The following is a 17093-nucleotide window of genomic DNA, read 5'->3' on the forward strand; positions in this document are numbered from 1 at the left end:
GGGAGGGTTCATTTTCTTTCCTGTCCTCTTTGGTCTCTTTCTCAGTATCTTTCCTGTGTTTTTAATTTTTTCTTGCTCTCTCTCCTCCAATGGCTTCCCCACTCCCCAGAAGGTTACTCCCTGCTCTAGGTCGGTGGGATGCCCACAAATAGCTCTGTGGGGCCAAGCAACATGTGCTCATATGAGTCAGTGCCAGAGAAACAGGAGAAGCCTGAGCAAGTTAGCTACTACCTAAGCTTACATATGCGAGCTGCGGGTGTGGCTGTTGTTATGGGGTGCTACCAGAGGAAGCAGGGAAACGCTGACTTAGCTAAAGCACGAAAACCTAACATGACAAAAGAATTTAGAAGGGTTTGACTTTAGTCCAGTAAATGCAGGGAATTTAGAATTAATGGTGGAAGTCCTTCCTTAGCTCACTCTGTCCTTAGCTATCTTATGGCCTTTACGCCAGTGGTTCTCAAAGCCGGTCCGCCGCTTGTTCAGGGAAAGCCCCTGGCGGGCCGGGCCAGTTTGTTTACCTGCCACGTCCGCAGGTTCGGCCAATCGCGGCTCCCACTGGCCATGGTTCGCCGCTCCAGGCCAAAGAGGGCTACGGAAAGGGCGGCCAGCACATCTCTCGGCCTGCGCCGCTTCCCACAGCCGCCATTGGCCTGGAGCGGCGAACCACGGCCAGTGGGAGCCGCGATTGGCCGAACCTGCGGACACGGCAGGTAAACAAACCGGCCCGGCCCGCCAGGGGCTTTCCCTGAACAAGCGGCGGACCGGCTTTGAGAACCACTGCTTTACGCTACCCAGCCATACTGAGGTCCAAGAAGGAGGGATTTCAGCCCTGTTAGATTTTCCTGCTTTTCTTGGGTTTTAGGTTTGGCTCATCAACATTGCTTTAATTAGGTTTTTTGGTCTTTTGGAACCTACTGTTTCACAGTGACAAGTGAACTAAATGACAGGTTTACAATGGAGTTTTGTGGTACTGTAACATAGCATCCTTATACCTGGCATACCCTGCAGTGCTCCAGACCTTGAACTCCTCTGCATTAACCGGTCAAATTTGGAAATTCAGAATCTGGTTTGTGAGGTAATTGGTGAGATAATACCCACTCCTTCTTTTTAACATCCTGGTAGAAAAGCATCCAGGAAGGACTCCTGGACCTCAAAGATAAGCTGCCAGCTGCCACAGACTATCAAAAGGTGGCTCAGAGTCAAGTGCAAACAGCTGATTTTCTTTTTTTTTTTTTTATGGTTCTTGGTTTGTTGCTGTGGGTGACAGGAAGCCATGTTCCCCAAGCTGTTAGCTTCCTGTTTTATTTTTACACCCATCCTGAGCAGATCAGCATGTCCATCACAAGGGGAGGCATCTGTTTCTATAGCATTGTTTCTCATCCGACCTACAAGAGAGACTGTTTTCCTTCTGAAATTAATCAAGAAGTTGGGATATATTTGCTGTTGTGTTAGAAATTTTGGAGATGTATCTAACTGCTTGTGCTGTGCTCCACTATTCAGGAGTTAAAGTTTTGTTTCTCTTTTGCAGGTAGGAGGTATAAGAGAATTAATCGGTTGCTTCAACAGTTAGGCATGTTAGCAGTGGAGATTTTGCTGTTATAAAGTACTGGGCAGGCAACAGACACACATGCCACCATTTTCTGAAGGATAACTTTCAGAAGCTTTTGTGTTCCGTAAATTTTAGAAGAACTGGAAGTTGGGGTTGGAAGTTCCATCTCGCAGTGTGTAGTAAAATCAATTTTGATGTCTTTCAGCATTGGGCTCTACTCCTCTCCCCCCTCGCCCATATCCTTATAAAGCTACCAATGTGATAAACTACTAACTCTAAAACAATGGGTCTGTAGAAACGAGACCACGTGGGAATTTCTCACAAGGGAAGGGCACAGCCTGCAGGATGAAAAACAGTCACCAGAAAGTTTCCTGGTCAGCTGCAAGCACTTCCTGTTGTCTCTTGTGAGCCTTCTCTGTCTGTGCTGTTGGTGAGGAGGGCTGGAGTGTACATGTCAGCGTATCTAGCATAACAGAAGTGCTAACTTCTGTTAACATTCTTGGTTAGAACATGGACATGTTAAAATGCTCCTATGGAAAAGTTCACAGTAGCTGTCGTTAGATGTTCTGCAATATTTGGTGAAGGAATGAGACTGTTCAGTGCAGATGCATCAATGGGAAGGGTGGTGCAGGAACAGCAGTAATGTAAACAGTCCCTTGCTTGCTCAGCTAAGATGGGTAGTTTTCCTTTGCTGCCTGTACACCTGAGCCATCAGGTCGTCTTCTCCACTGCAAGCTGTAGAACAGTAGGATCTTTATTTTCAAAGAACCAGTTTTATAAGGGTGAGGAGGGAAAAAGATGCCTTATACATAAAGCTGTTTCAGAGCAGGAAAATGAACATCGTGGCTCTGGTGTGCCTGGAATTTGTGGGTGAGTAATCCTTTCCTGTTTCTTTTTTGGGTTGTTTTTCATCTTTCAGAACACTGCCTGAAGCGGGTCCACCATGCCGTTAGTAACGAGGAACATTGAGCCAAGGCACCTGTGCCGTCAGACGTTGCCTAGCGTTAGAAGTGAGCTGGAATGCATGACCAACATCACCCTGGCAAATGTCATTCGACAGCTGGGCAGCCTGAGTGAGTACCACTGCGAGCCTGCATGCTGCCCTCAGGAGTCGTTAGTGCTCTTTATTTAGCTCCCTTTCTGTTCTTGTATTCCTATTTCTCCCCCATCTGCCTTCCCTGGGTAATGCTAAAATATTTCCCAAAGAAATCTCTAATGCTCATTTCCTGTCCTTCTCCAACCTCCTCCTCAACAAAAAGAAAATTGGAGAGGAGGAGAATGGAAGAGCTGCAGCAAAATTGGAGATGGAAGGATGAAGCATAATTCAGGGCTGTAAAATGGGAAGCTCTCAGAGTGGCCAGTACCTTGTCGGAGAAAGCACCTGTAATTGCATGCGCTATTAATTGTAGCTCAACTGTGTTTAAATCTACAATTGATCATTTTTAATGAAAGGTAATCAAAATGCACACACAGATTCTGGCCTGTTTGCCTGCGCTACATTTATTGCATTGCAAGCCTGAAAGTCCCCAGTTCAGGCTAAGAATTGCCTCTGGGATATTGGAGTTTGCAAGCTGCATGTTGGTACAGCGGCACAAATGGTTACCACTGGTGGTTCGGCTCTCCATTGAGTTGGCAGACAGCCTTATGGGGGGCAAAGTGAAAACATGGGCCCAAGCTTTATAACAGAAATAAATGGTAAGAATTGCTGTGCCTGTACCAGTTTCTTTTTTCTCCATTAAAACCTTCTGGATTCAAATTAATCCCCCTTTGCTCAATATTTGCTTCATTGGCCTTGAAATAAGACCTGCAAATGCTTTGAGAAACGGATTCATACTTATAGGTCCTAAAGTGAAATTAAACAATGCATCTCTGTTTCCTTCACAAGATAGACCCTTTCTCTTGTGCAGTGTGAACACTGGTGAGAGGATTCCAGGCACAGTAGTGAAAGCACATTGCTGTCACGAAAACCCCTGTGCTGCCTCCCGGTTCTCATCTGATACCAAAAGGCCTTGCATTAAGTCTGTTGCTAAAAATATCAGTGTGCAGTCATGGATAAGACCAGTCTACCCATCCATTGTCAATTGCCCCTCACTGTTCCATAGTTAGATGTGATTCCTGAGATGGTCACATAGCATAAGGGTTCTCTTAAAATCCATCCTGTGTGCATGAAATGAGGACGGTAAAGCTCTTTAAATCCCGAATACAGCGAGTAAGCTGATCCAGATCCAAAAGGCATGCTGTGGGTTACTGTGACAGAGCACCAGCGATATCCCTCAGGCTTAGACCTTCTTTGTGCATTTCACTATATTCAAAGCACCTCTGCTTATCCCTCAGAACAGAGAGTGGAGTGCTGGAAGCCAAATCCCAGCCTGGTTCCTTTATCAGGAGGGTACCAAGGAAGCCTCTCTCTGGGGTGTGGGGAGGACCAATCACAGACACAACCAGGAGTGCTGTTGGGGAAGCTCATGTGAGACAGACTGTTCATATTGACACTCATGCGCATCACTGTGCATTTGAGGGTAATGGGGAGGGAGGGAAATAAAATTGAGCATCTTCTCCTGTATGCATCCCCAGGGTTGAAGACAGAATTGTAAGTGCTATGGTCTTTGGGCTAATTACTGCAGAATGTTGAGACCCAAATGACCAAGCTCCTCTCCTAGTTGTCTGTGCGTTATTTTGAAAATGGGAATATGCCATTTCTTCATGTGCTGAATACTGTAGTAATCCGAAGAGAGTTCAGTAAGTGACAGCAGACCTGTCAAGTGAATAATCAGCCATGCCTAGTACACCACAACCTCTTTACAAAGACACAAACATAAAACTTGTGCAGCATTCATATTCCAGTGAGTTTGCCCTTTGTTACTATGACAGCCGGTAGCACTTTGGAGAGGCAGTCTGTGCATTTCTGTTAATTCTGTGGAATCAGAGAAGCTAGAAATGGGAAAGGCCTATTAAATCATTCAGTCTGTCTTCCTGCCAGTGCATGATAAAGATAATTTTGATTGTAATTTTTGCTCTTGAAGTAAAATCAATCAAGCAGCTAAATCCCTGAAAACTAATCTCTGCCCCCATCCAAAAATGTGCATGAAATACAAAGCATATGCTGGATCCTATACAGTAACCGTGTGTTGACACAGTTATGCAATTAGAGGAATAAATATACACCCAAGCCCAGAGACCAGTGCACATAACCGTGTTTGTATATTTAAAGTGTACTGCTCAACAACTGTTCAGTTTTTCCCAACATCTGTAGTCTTTTCCTTGTGAAATGCAGAAATGGGTTCCAGATCTCATTAAAAGGGAAACACATAACAACCTTGTTGTATGAGGTTATTGCTGTGAGGTCTGTCAAATTACATTACAGAGGAACCTTCCCCCTCCTTTCATTGTGGCATCCTTTGTAAAATGTGTGAGTTGCTCTTATGGTGAGGTAGAACAGAGAGGATGCTTCATGAAAGCTGGTTACAATGAGATCTGTCTGACTCCTGTGTCTGAGGGAATGAATATCTTCTTATGAGTTAACACAGGGAAGTGACAAGACGTGTCAACAGGGCAAAGGTAGTGTCCCTGTATTAAAACCCCATATACCAAGAGAGGCAGAGGGAGGACTGTGCACAACCTGCATAGAAAACATAGCCACGGGGCTAGGTTCTAGGACTCAGACACAGAGGTTTAGCACCCTGGTATAAAATGACTGCAGGGATAAGGGCTTGAGCTTGGAATTGCTTCAAAGTGCAGACTCTTTACTCATGTTCGTAGGTGTCATGGAGACAGCTGCCCTTGAATGATAGCCTAACTTAGATGTATTTTTTTCCCCTCCTTCCTTCTGGAATCAGCTGTTGGAAATGCAGTTTCCATTTTACCCATATGACTTGTGCTAAAAGCCAAGATTTTCAAAAAAAGGACTCTAAAGTTACATCTTTATTTAGGCTCCTGACTGACTGACTGGGATTTTTCAAAAGTGCCCAGCACTTGACAGCCCCCACTGACTTCAAGGGGAGCTATTGGCTACTTGGTGCTCTTGAAAATCAGGCCATTTATTAGAAGCTTAACTTCGGGTTTCTGTTTTTGACAGTCTTGGCCATAAATGTTTAGATAGGCAGGATTCTGCACAAGACAGGGTGAGGGCAGATTCTGGTGGAGGAATAGTTAGGCGACTGGTATGGGGAGACTGCTGCCTCTTATGGCCAATATTGTCTCATTGTTTCCTTGTGCTCCCCACCTGTCTGAATCCACTGAGATTGCAAGTTCTTTGGGGCAGGACAATCGTTTTATGTTTTTACTATGCCCAGCACAATGGTGGAGGCTTATCGGTGCTACCGCAGGGCAAAGAATTAATAGTAACATCATTTGTCTTGGTTGTTCACTGAGCAGTCTGAGGTTTTACAGAGGGATCATCACATTTAAGAAACTCCAGAGAAAGTAGCAATCACTATTTATTTATATTTTTGATCTAGATAATCTTGAAAGCATCAGGCTTTCAGGTGCTGCTCTATCTGAAAGAACTCGCGAGTCAGTACCCTTGTCTGTGAATGTCTATGACCCCTATGACTTTAGGGTCAAGACTTGAATATACCATATAGTTCTAGAATACAATGAACTCTAAAATAGGTGCCAGTTACCCTTGAGGAGGCCTTACTGCAAGGCAGTGATTTATAATTTGGGAGCCTTTTGAGGTGCCATACAGCAATACAATCTAGTTATGTTTGGTTGTTAATAAACAGAACATCATGTAACCCTAAAGGGACTGCAAGCCAATCAGATGCAGACTAATCCAGCATGCTGTCAAGTTGGCTGGACCCGTGTTTATTACTTTATTCAAGACTTAAGTATGCTTCAATTGTGTTTCATTGTTGTTTAAAGATCCCTTAGAAGGATGTCATTTAGCTGGAGTGGTGCATCAACTCGCCCTCTATGCTAATATCTTGGGTGGTATCAACACTGCCAAACTTGAAAATAACAAATCTCGCTTTTGTAAAGGCTAGTAAATAGCTTGCTGATGCCAATGTGGAAGAAGCAGCAGGGGGTGTGTGTGGGGAGGGAGATCAGGAGAACTCAAGTATTAAGGGCTGGGGGTGGAAAGAATAATAGAGCTCAAAGAGTAATACAGCCCCTTGAATATTCCAGGTAAATATGCAGAGGACATTTTTGGAGAGCTGTTTACTCAGGCCAACACCTTTGCCGTTCGGGTGAGCTCTCTAGTCGAGAGGGTCGACCGCTTGCAAGTCAAGGTCACACAGCTGGATCCCAAAGAGGAAGAAGGTAATGGAGCGGAGCGCAGCAGTTGCAGACCAAGCAGGCTAAAGATCCCCATCAAACCAGCAGAGCTCATGGCCTTGAAATGAGTTTGAAGCTGTGTGCGCTAGAGACTCAGGTGTTTCCCCTTCCACTAACAGGGACTCTTTCCCCTACTGCCTTGAAAAACACTTTGCTAGTGACATGTGGGGTGGTTCCAAACCAGTCTGTTTCTGCTGGAGTTGGTCACTAGCAAGTCTCCATGTCCAGTGGCTGGCTATTCAGTGAATAGATTGGCAGCATGATTTTCACGCTGTGTTTACACTGAAATTTGAAACCACCTTAGCACCTTTCTTGAAAGCCATATTGAAACGGTTTCAGATCTCAGTGTAGACAGGGTTGGAGTTTCTTTACACTTCTCAAGAGTATTGTGGGGGAAAAAGGAACCTAACCATAGAAAGTGCTGAGCATGCTGAGAACTGTAACTGAAATCAAATGTGGCCACTTGGCCTTGTGTATCAATCACCTGGGTCGAACCGTCCTTCACTTTCTCTTTCCATCGCTTTCCTCCTTCTTAGTGTCCCTACAAGGCATTAATACAAGGAAGGCCTTCAAAAGCTCCACCACTCAGGACCAGAAGCTCTTTGACAGAGTCTCTCTCCCGGTGCCTGTCCTTGAAACATACGGCATCTGCAATACTCCACCACCTCTCAACATTCTCTCCCCTTACAGGTAATGCTGCAGCATCTCTTTAGCTCCTTTTTTCCCTTGTTGGGAACGTCTCCTCCACAGTTAGCTAAGAAAGGTCCTCACCCAAGGCCAGGGTCACAAACCACTTAATCAAGAAGCACTAGTCCCTAAGGGAAATGGAGTAACCTAACTAGAGTCCCTCGGGCATTCTCTGTTCTTTAGATGGATTATTTGTAGTTTTGCTTCTAGGGTTGCACAAATGAAGGTAGCTGAAAAATTACATAGTTATGTTATTGCTTTTGTGATGGTGCCTTAGGGAGACAAGTCTTGAATGGCACCGCATAACATTGCTAGGTGTTTTGTATATGAAGTATTTTCTCATGCTTCTCTGTGTGATCTCATGGCCACTTTCCAAGAGCCTTCTTGGAAACTGCAGGACATAAATTTGCATGTGGCATTGACCCAAATGGGTGCAGCAGACTCCTTTAGATTTTGAGCATTATCTGGTCTATTCCTGGTGTCAGGTGACTAACTCGGCTTAGATCCTGGCTGTTTAACCAGCATAAAGCCCTTCTCCGTAACGGTCTAGCCATGTTATGTCATCTTGTAGATCAGTGATATTTGGACTGAGGCTCGAGAGCCGCAATTTGTTTCCTACGGCTTTTTCCAGCACATGATATTGAAACACTGTGAGATTTAATTATTAACCAATCAGGATGTTTTTACTATGTTGTTAACCAACTGTAGTTGATAAAATAATAATACTTGGTCAGTCATTTTGCTGTGAGAATATTATATATAAAAACAACTAACTGTTTCCTCATCATACTGTTTAAATATGAATATATAGCACTATAGTAAATGAAACTATGAATTCACACAACTGTGGCTCTTTTGGGTAGCTCCTGAACCACTGAGGTCTGAGTGTCACTGCTGAAGATAGTTGTAGCGCAGGGGGTCGGAGTACGAATATTTTTTAGCCCACATCCGTAAATGTCTTTTGAACAGGTGAAAAGTAATTACAGATAGCTGGAGGCAGCTGTCTTCTGTGAGATGCGGCTGTACTGCAAAGTAGGAGGGTGTGCATGGGAATGCACGCTCCTGAGTTTCAAGGATGCTGCTGGTCTGACTTGGGGTTCCTGAAGTGGAGAATATTTTTCTGAAAAGACGGGTGGGTGGGTGGGGAGGGAAGGAACTTGCCGAAAAGTCCCAGTACATAATTGTGTAATATGTCTTGGAGGAAGTAGCAGGAGCCCAGTCTGGTGGGTGGGGGTGAGCAGGATGGAGATTATCGCTGAAAAGAACTCTGTTCAGCATTTGGAGGTGCATGCACTCAGGCCTGTATCCTTTGACGTTACTGTGGAGCAGGCTATCTGGAAAAGACAGATGGGGAGAGGAAGGATGGGAAGGGGCATGTGTGGAGAGAGAGAGAGAGAGAGGGTGTGTTTCACAAGAGGGTGCGGGGACAGACATCTGCAGCTGTCTCTGTAATTGTTAGAGTGGCTGCTCAGTGGAGTTCTTGCACCATACTTAAGGTACAGAAATCAAAACTATAGATCACCAAACCAGAGGAGAATCGTGGTGCAAGGCCTTGCAGGAGGAGTGGTCAGAGTTCCCCGGAGCCATGGCTCATCAGGCTGATGCGGTTAGGGCACATCAGTGTCCTAGCCAGTGGTACACAAGGGAGTGATGTGGCCAGCATCACATCTGACTGCCCTAACCCAATGCATCAGGTACCCTTTTGCAGCTGGGTGAACTGGAGATGGCCTTTGAGTGTGAGATCAAGTGAAAGACAAACCCGCAACCTTCAGAATTGTAATCAAGCGCTTTAACTATGCAGCCATGGCTAAGAAGCGGTGGTGACTTCAAATTAGGTGAGGTGTGGTGGTGGTTTTGAATGAGCGGGTGGAGTGGGTGGCTCCTCAAGGGCAGAGAGGCCTCTATTTGAAGGGGACGGAGAAAGAGTACAAAATGTTTGGCCTCTTGTTTCAGATCTATAGAAATTGACACCTGGTGAGTGTCTGAAATCTTTGGGCATCAGACAAGCACCTGACTGGCTCCTTGTGTGTGTTTCTATTCCAGGGATGATGGCAAAGAGGCACTCAAATTCTACACAGACCCTTCATACTTCTTTGACCTTTGGAAAGAGAAAATGCTCCAGGACACCAAGGATATCATGAAAGAAAAGCGGAAGCACAGGGTGAGAGGATGGGGCATCACTGCTGCATGCTAGCAAAGAAATAGTAGATAAGACAAGATAGGAGGAAAAGACAGAGACTCACAGGAGACAGTTTCTCTTCAAAATCCAAGTTGTCACTTTCACTTGGGTTCTTTAGAGGGGATATGGTCCAGTTTAAAATTATACTTTTAAAAAAAATTCCTTGTTGCCTGTTACTATTATCCTTGCTTATTAAGATGGAGAGATTTTAAAAATCTGTTCTTCTGAATTTCACACAGTTTGAATGGTGACATTAGTTCATTTTGTAGCTTTGTACCATCTGTTTCCTGGCGTTCGATGCATTAACACAGTAAGTGCTGTCTTTTGGGTGTCAAGGGCAACCTTAGACCCTCTTCAGTACTCTTGCAGTATCTCGCAGGCATCTCTGCTCAGTAGTCAAGCACCCTGTTTATTAACTTTGGTACGCTTTGATGTAACCGGAATATCATCACCAGTCCCTTTGAAGGAAACAAGGGATTAGGTTTAAAAATCCAGTTACACTTTAACATATGGAAGTGTTTAAGCCATGTAAAACTACAAAAACAGAAAAACCCCACCACCACACTGGCCCAATTGCTGCACTTGAGTGTCCTTTTAACATTAGTGAATTACAAGGCAAATTGCATTATAAAAGGATTCATTTACTATACCTGCAAGGTTTAGTTTGGGGAAATCTGACTTACATTTTAAGTGATTGTAACATCAGATCTCAAAGTAGATCATGACCTTCCAATCGGAGTATAAGAGAGAGTTTTGGCCTATTGGAATCCTTGGAATGGGGTTGGTTTTAGCCCAGTTTGTTGTGGGCAGGTTTCTGCCTAACAAAAACCCTACTTACCAGTTGCTATTAACTGGCTTCCTTTTGGAAGCCTCAACACAAAGACCAAAGATGCAATAAAGGCTTGTCGACATTGTAAGTTGCTGCGCAGTAATGTCCCATGTTGATATTGTGGCACTCCGGGACTTTCATTGCACTGTAGCAATTTCCACATGGGGCATTACTAGTTGGCAAGCTGGTGCGCTAGAGATGCACACCTTGGCTTGGTGCACAGTAATGTGCCGTTTAGGCAAGCCCTAGGCTTGGGAAACTGATCTGCCCTTCCACTCCAGAAAAGATCTTCCCTGGCCATAATTGCGGCACACTGGTTGGAGCACAGGGGGAGGGAGTTCATCCCTGTGCTACTACCTGTGCAGTAGCTGCTCTGTAGATAGAGGCCGTTAGTATCTCAGTCTGAGGGCTTGTCTAGATAAACAGTTAGTGCGCAGCAAGATGGGGTGTAAATCTACCTCACACGAACCTGCCCTGCACTAATGGTTCACATGAACATATAGTGCCCAGCTGGCTAGTTCAAGGTAGATTGATGCCCCATCTTGCCACACATTAACTGTTCATATAGACAAATCTGGATCCTTCCACCAGTACTAAATTCACTCTACTGCAGTCTCAAAGAATCCCAAGATTTTTGTAATCTCTTTAAATGTTATTTGGCCCTATCTCTACTCCTCCCCTCCCAGTGAGCTGAAATAAGGACAGACTAAACCCAAACAAGTTTGAAGTTCTAATGGGTCTTTCTTTCCTTTTCTTCTCTAGAAAGAGAAGAAGGATAATCCCAACCGAGGGAACGTGAATCCGCGGAAAATCAAAACCCGAAAAGAGGAGTGGGAGAAATTGAAAATGGGACAGGAGTTTGTTGAGTCAAAAGACAGACAAGGACCTGCTGGGTAAGTGAATCTAGCTATTTATTCAGCTCTCCGTGAAGGGGAAGCAGTCTGGCATTGTTGGTGGTAATGCAATTCACCCTGCTCTGCAGTTTCTCCAGATCTGCTGTGCAGTGTGGATCGATATCACCGCTAATCAGATTCTCTAAGGTAAATCTGTCTGTTGATTTAAAACTTGCAAAATAAATCAAGAATCTAAACAGTTTAAACAAGGTGACGCAAGTGGTCTTCAGAAACAAATCTTCTGCTCTCAGCTCCCTTATCCCACAGATGCAGAAATGTCATGGACTTAGTCCCTTTACCCCATCATCACTCATCCCTTTGCAGCTGGGTCACCAGTTTGTCTGGCCCAGAACAGTATTAGCAAGGGCCAGAAACAGTGCATTTGAGCATGGGGATGTGGTATAGAAGGAGTGCAGACTCCTGTGGGTTTGGAAGCATGCCACGAAGCTCTTCTGAGCGTGCTTCATAGGCATCAGGCTTGCCTGGGGTTCAGGGAGGGTTGTTCCCCACCACAAGAAATCAGCAGGTAAGGTGATGCTGACCTTTCTCTCCCAAGTTCTCACAGCAGCACTCAATGCGTTAGTGACATAATTTTAGTAGCCTTTGTCTCCTTGTAGTTATGGGCTGAATTAATATAGTAGCCTCTCCTGGTGAGGAAAGCCGGTGAGTAGGGCAGGCAGATGTTCCCAAAGCTGCTTTATGTTTCAGTTTCTTTTCACACAAAGAAAGGGCTCTCTTAACCTTTGGTGGTGGGGCACTGTTTCTATTACAGATTTTTCATAAGCCACGCTTCGTGGTTCAAAATTTAGGATTTTTCTCCTCCCATCCAAGTTTTTTCAGCTACCGATCTCTCTTCAGTGCCTTCTATTCAGGATTTAATTTAACTTTTGACACCAGTCTGGCGGGAAGCAAACTGAATTCCCAAAATGCGCTTCCCAATATGCTCTTTTCTTGCCATTTGTGGCTCTTTTCACTTAAGAAAATCTTTATTTTTAATCACACATTTTAGATTTAAAAATAAAACCTGCTTTTCTTTTAATAGCCGAGTCAGTTGACTTGAGGCCAGGCAGGAGGAATCTGACTGCACGACAGCAGCTTTTCCTTGCTTTCACTATTTCCACTACACATTCTCACATGCATTTTAGTTCGCTGTAGATTCTGATATGAGGCTTGAACAGTGTTTATTTTTGTTTCACTGCTTCGGGTGATCTTACTCTACTGTCAAACTTGGGGATGGCCCAAACAAAACACTGCATGTTTCAACTTTGGATACTTTGAACTTTGCTTATGACTGCATCCACAGCGTGCTAGGTGCTTTCCGGACATGCAGGAGGCGATAGCCTTTGCCCTAATGAGCACATGGTTACATTAGGACTTTTATGCTGCCATGGAGAGTATGCGATGTCAACGAGACCTGACAAGTCCGGTTTTTGCCCATAATCCAGCTTTAAGAGCAAGCTTTTACCAACCCTAAAACTAACAGAAATATTTGTTTTGTTTTAAAAAACACAAATATTCTCTTGCAGTGTTGGCAACCCACGCACTGAATTACTGTGCTGATGCGTAAAAACCTGAAAATAAACTTGTCTAGTTACTAACAATAAACCAAAGTGAGAATAACTAGTCAACTTTCATTGTCCAGACTGAGAGAGACAGAGAATAAACAGCCATAATGAGTGAAAGTGAATTTTAAATGTCTAAAAATCTAAACAATTTCTAGTCATCTAAAATGCTTCAAGAAACGTAGATCAGGAAACATTTTATGTACAAATACATGATTTGGAGCCACATGGTGTTCCTTTTAAATTAATGATTTCTATTACAGTAGCGTATAGAGTTTGCAAATTGTGACTAGGGGTCCATTATGCTGGGCTTTTAACAGAATATGAGACATTCCTGCTAGAAGAGCTTACAGTCTGACTTTTGGAGTGAGGCACTTCGGCACGATTCTAATAACTAGGCTATTTGTGATTGAGCAGCCTGTATGGCTGTATTCCTGTTTTTGTTTCCCTGACGCTCCGTGCTGGAGGTGCGGAGGAAATTGGGTATCGCTTTTCCATTGTTGTTTTTCATTTTAGATATCCCTCTAATATGGTGTATCAGAATGGCAGCATTGGCTCAGATGAGAGCATGGAAATGAACTACTATCCACCACCACCGCAGTCTGATTCTATCTCACCACCATCTCCATCCTACCCAGAGGACAACCTGCCTCCACCACCCTTGGATTTTAGGTAATCCTCCGGGACCCATTCGGCCACAGAGAAATAGTAGGTGGTGCAAAGTGATGGAGTTAGCTGGTCTAGTGAAACCACTAACATAAGTACAGTATTGAGACCTGAGTGAACCTGTCTGTCAGTAAAGTGTACAAAGCTTATGACCCTTCGTTAACATAAGTAAGAGTCATAGTGAGAGAACACCCATCAGTATAGAGTTTAAGGCTGGAAGGGACCACCAGATCATCTAGTCTTACCTTGTGTACAACACAGGCCACCAACACCCTCCAGCACCCCCACACACAATCCAATAACCAAAATTAAATCCCACAGGAGACTACACTCTTACATGCCACAGGCAAAGAATAGGAAGGACCAAGATGCACCAGTGCCCAAGGACCCCCCCCAAAGGCAGGGAATTGATTAAGTGAGATATACCAAATGATCCTGGCAGCGTGTGTGGGGAGGTCGCTGCAGAGGAAGGCAAAACCCCCCAAGGTCACTGCCAATCTGACCTGAGGGAAAATTCCTTCCCAGTCCCACATATGGTGATCAGTTAGACCCTAAGCATGTGAGTAAGAACCAGCCAACCAAGGACCTTGGAGCGAAAACGCTCACGACCACCTCAGAACCCTGGCCCTTCCTGTCCAACATCTCCTCTCTAGCCATGGCCGTATCTGATGCTTCAGAGGAAGGAGATTAAAAAACGCCCCAGAACATGTTTCGGAAGGGGAGGGGAATCCCTTTCTGAACACTGCAGGTGACTGGCTGAAACCCTGAACCATGAGCTTTTAGGAACATAAGACATAAACTGGAAGCGAGCTCCAGGGCTGTTAACCCTGCCCCCTACTATCACAAGCAACCCCATCAGACAATCACACTCTTAAATTTGTCCAGCTCTCTCTCAAAATTAATGCCCCAACCTTCCCATAATACCCTGCATAACAGGAGAGCATTATCCCACTTTTCTTACTCTGTGAATTCTCCACATGTATACTTACTATGCTGAAGCGCCCATCCTCGTAGAATCAGGGTTCCATTAGACAATCTTGGCCCAGTTTTGGGTGTCCAATTGATCTGTCTCCCTCTTCAAATACAAATGCTTGAGAGCATGTGGTCCTGCATCCCCAACAGCACTCTGCACAGAAACAGTCCCTGTTACTGGGTTCCTACGCTGTCACCACTTTCCCCTCTGATCTTTGCAAGTGCAAGGTGTAGGTGCTCTGAGACCTCATAGTTCGAGTTCTTGGGGTCCTAGCGTCTCCTACAAGGTCTAGAGCATCCTCATATCCCAGAGACATCAATGTTCTGCAGGATCAGGTCCATTACACACCAATTCCAGAATGGCCTGATATTGGCTCAAGTCACAGAGGTTTAACTAGAGTTTCTTTTAAATAGTAGGAACCAGAAAAGTGTGGGAAAAGTAAATATATAGAGGGAATAGGTGACTGACAAATGCTATACTACTAGCTTGACTAAAACGTATCAAAAGGCAACATAGCTTGTGAGTTTGAGTTTCAAATACAATCTGTCAGCCTGAGACAGGCACTCCATCCTGCAGCAGCTCTCTAGGTGACAGTGGAGATGGGTGATTCAGATAAAACTTGTCCTGGTTTATGCAGTTACTTAAAGGCATGGCTGCCCCCTGAATCTCTTATTTGAGAAAAAAGGTGGAGGTAAATCAGCCCTTCATTATAAAACGACCAATAGTCTCCATGGTGAATCAGGTGAACACCGTAGGGAGTTTTAGATTTGCTAGGTTTTGAGGCGAAAGCATTCCGTTTGCTAGCATTCAATGTAAGCTTCCTTGTACCAATATGTAAGCTAGTAACATAGCACTTTCTGGGCACTAGTGTTTCCTGCGAATGGAAAGTTTATTCAGCCATTTATGAATCCATATTTCCCTTCAGTATGTATTGGATCCCGTTACCTTTTTTTCCCTAGACCCTTGACAAGAGGTGACAAATCATCACCAGTGCTGCAGTAAAGAATCAGTGACTGGGTCTATACCAATATGTGTTAATAGCATACGAACTTGCATAGCACAGAAAACAAGAACTAACGGTTACCTCGATAGACATCCCTGCTTAGCAGCTGAATGGCTACAGAATGACTGGCGTTGCGCTAGAAGGTTCTGAGCTGAGAGGGCAGTCTGGCCTCTGGCAGAGAGAGATTTGGTGTTTGGCTCGTACAGTGTACTGTTACTGTGCTGGCTGCTGGGACGTCTGATAGCGTTTCTCTCCGCTGCAGTGTCAGCTGTCCGTTGTTCTGTTCTCCTAGCCAAGAGTAATGCAGCAGGATAGTCAGCACTAGGACCCTGGGGAATTTCAGTACAAACTGGGAGTTGGAGGTGATAGCTGGACAAAATCCTCTCTCGTTGCCCCAAAACTGAGTTTATATAATCTAATCTGAGCTCAAAGCTAATGGTATTCTTTCTCTTTCTGCCCCCACCCCAATATTACTCTTTTCTCCTGCAACAGCTACCCAGTAGATAACCAAAGAGGTTCTGGTTCTGGAGGACAAAAAAGATCCAGCCTGGTCAGTCCAAGCCATCCTCCACCAGCTCCTCCGGTTGGATCCCCATCCAGTGCCAGGCCTGGCTTTGCTCCACCTCCTGCTCCTCCCCCCCCACCACCAATGTCAGGAATTCCCCCGCCACCTCCTCCTGTAGGATTTCCCAATTCAGGGATGCCGTCGCCACCATCTCCATCCTCCTTCCCTCCTCACCCCGAGTTTTCTGCCCCTCCTCCGCCATCACCTCCAGCAGCAGAATACTTCGCTGTGCCTCCACCACCGTCACCTCAGCCAACAGATGGTGCGCCTCCCCCTCCTCCCCCTCCTCCCCCTCCTGGTCCCCCACCTGTGCCTTCCAGTGGCATGGATGGTGCACCAGCTCCACTTCTGCCTCCAGACTCCTCGGCCTCCAAGCCAAAATCTTCCTTGCCTCCTGTTACTGATGCCAGAAGTGACTTGCTTTCAGCTATCCGTCAAGGTAAGCCCTGGCTGTGATTTTTATGTATCCTCTTTCCCATAAGCCTAGTTATTGTCTCTTCTAAGGGAAGTTCCAGGGCCCGGGATCCATCCCATAGGCAGCACTGCTGCTGGCTTGCTCCTTGTGACACACACCTACTGTGGATGATCTAACCCAAAGAGAATCTCAGCACCCTGTTTCACCCCAATGAGGGTGCCCTCTAGTTTTAAACCTTTGCAGGTTGCCCCACAAGAATCAATGCAGCTCCCAAGCTGCAGTCAAACTGCCTTTAGAGCAGCAACACATAGCGCTTGGGCGGAGTGTGGGAAGCCAGCTCCTCTGGCTTCCTCCAGTCGCCCTTGCTCCAAACCTATCCAGGCTGGTCAGTGGTTTGACCTGTGTGCCCCCTTCTGTGCAGTCGTTGTGCCAGGCTGGCCCAGCGCAATCCAGGCATTGATCAGGCCCTGCCCAGGGCTATTCAGAGCACAGCAT

General features: G+C 45.3%; 1 protein-coding gene across 2 annotated transcripts in view; it reads left to right on the forward strand.

The window, feature by feature from the left end:
• WASF2 (WASP family member 2) overlaps window positions 1–17093 on the forward strand; it is a 37168-nt gene that overhangs the window by 17626 nt on the left and 2449 nt on the right. Inside the window, exons 1-8 of one of the 2 annotated variants that reach the window (XM_024203345.3) lie at window positions 2321–2331; window positions 2469–2622; window positions 6677–6811; window positions 7363–7516; window positions 9557–9674; window positions 11284–11414; window positions 13493–13648; window positions 16111–16622. In XM_024203345.3, coding sequence (XP_024059113.1) covers window positions 2493–2622; window positions 6677–6811; window positions 7363–7516; window positions 9557–9674; window positions 11284–11414; window positions 13493–13648; window positions 16111–16622 — 1336 coding nt within the window. In that variant the 5' untranslated portion in view covers window positions 2321–2331; window positions 2469–2492. Of the gene's footprint in view, window positions 1–2320; window positions 2332–2468; window positions 2623–6676; window positions 6812–7362; window positions 7517–9556; window positions 9675–11283; window positions 11415–13492; window positions 13649–16110; window positions 16623–17093 lie in introns of those variants that run through there. The other variant, XM_026657168.2, reaches the window with a different exon arrangement.

This window comes from Terrapene carolina, unplaced genomic scaffold (assembly GCF_002925995.2).
Source record: "Terrapene carolina triunguis isolate 2854851 unplaced genomic scaffold, T_m_triunguis-2.0 Scaffold236, whole genome shotgun sequence".
Lineage (NCBI taxonomy): Eukaryota > Metazoa > Chordata > Testudines > Emydidae > Terrapene > Terrapene triunguis.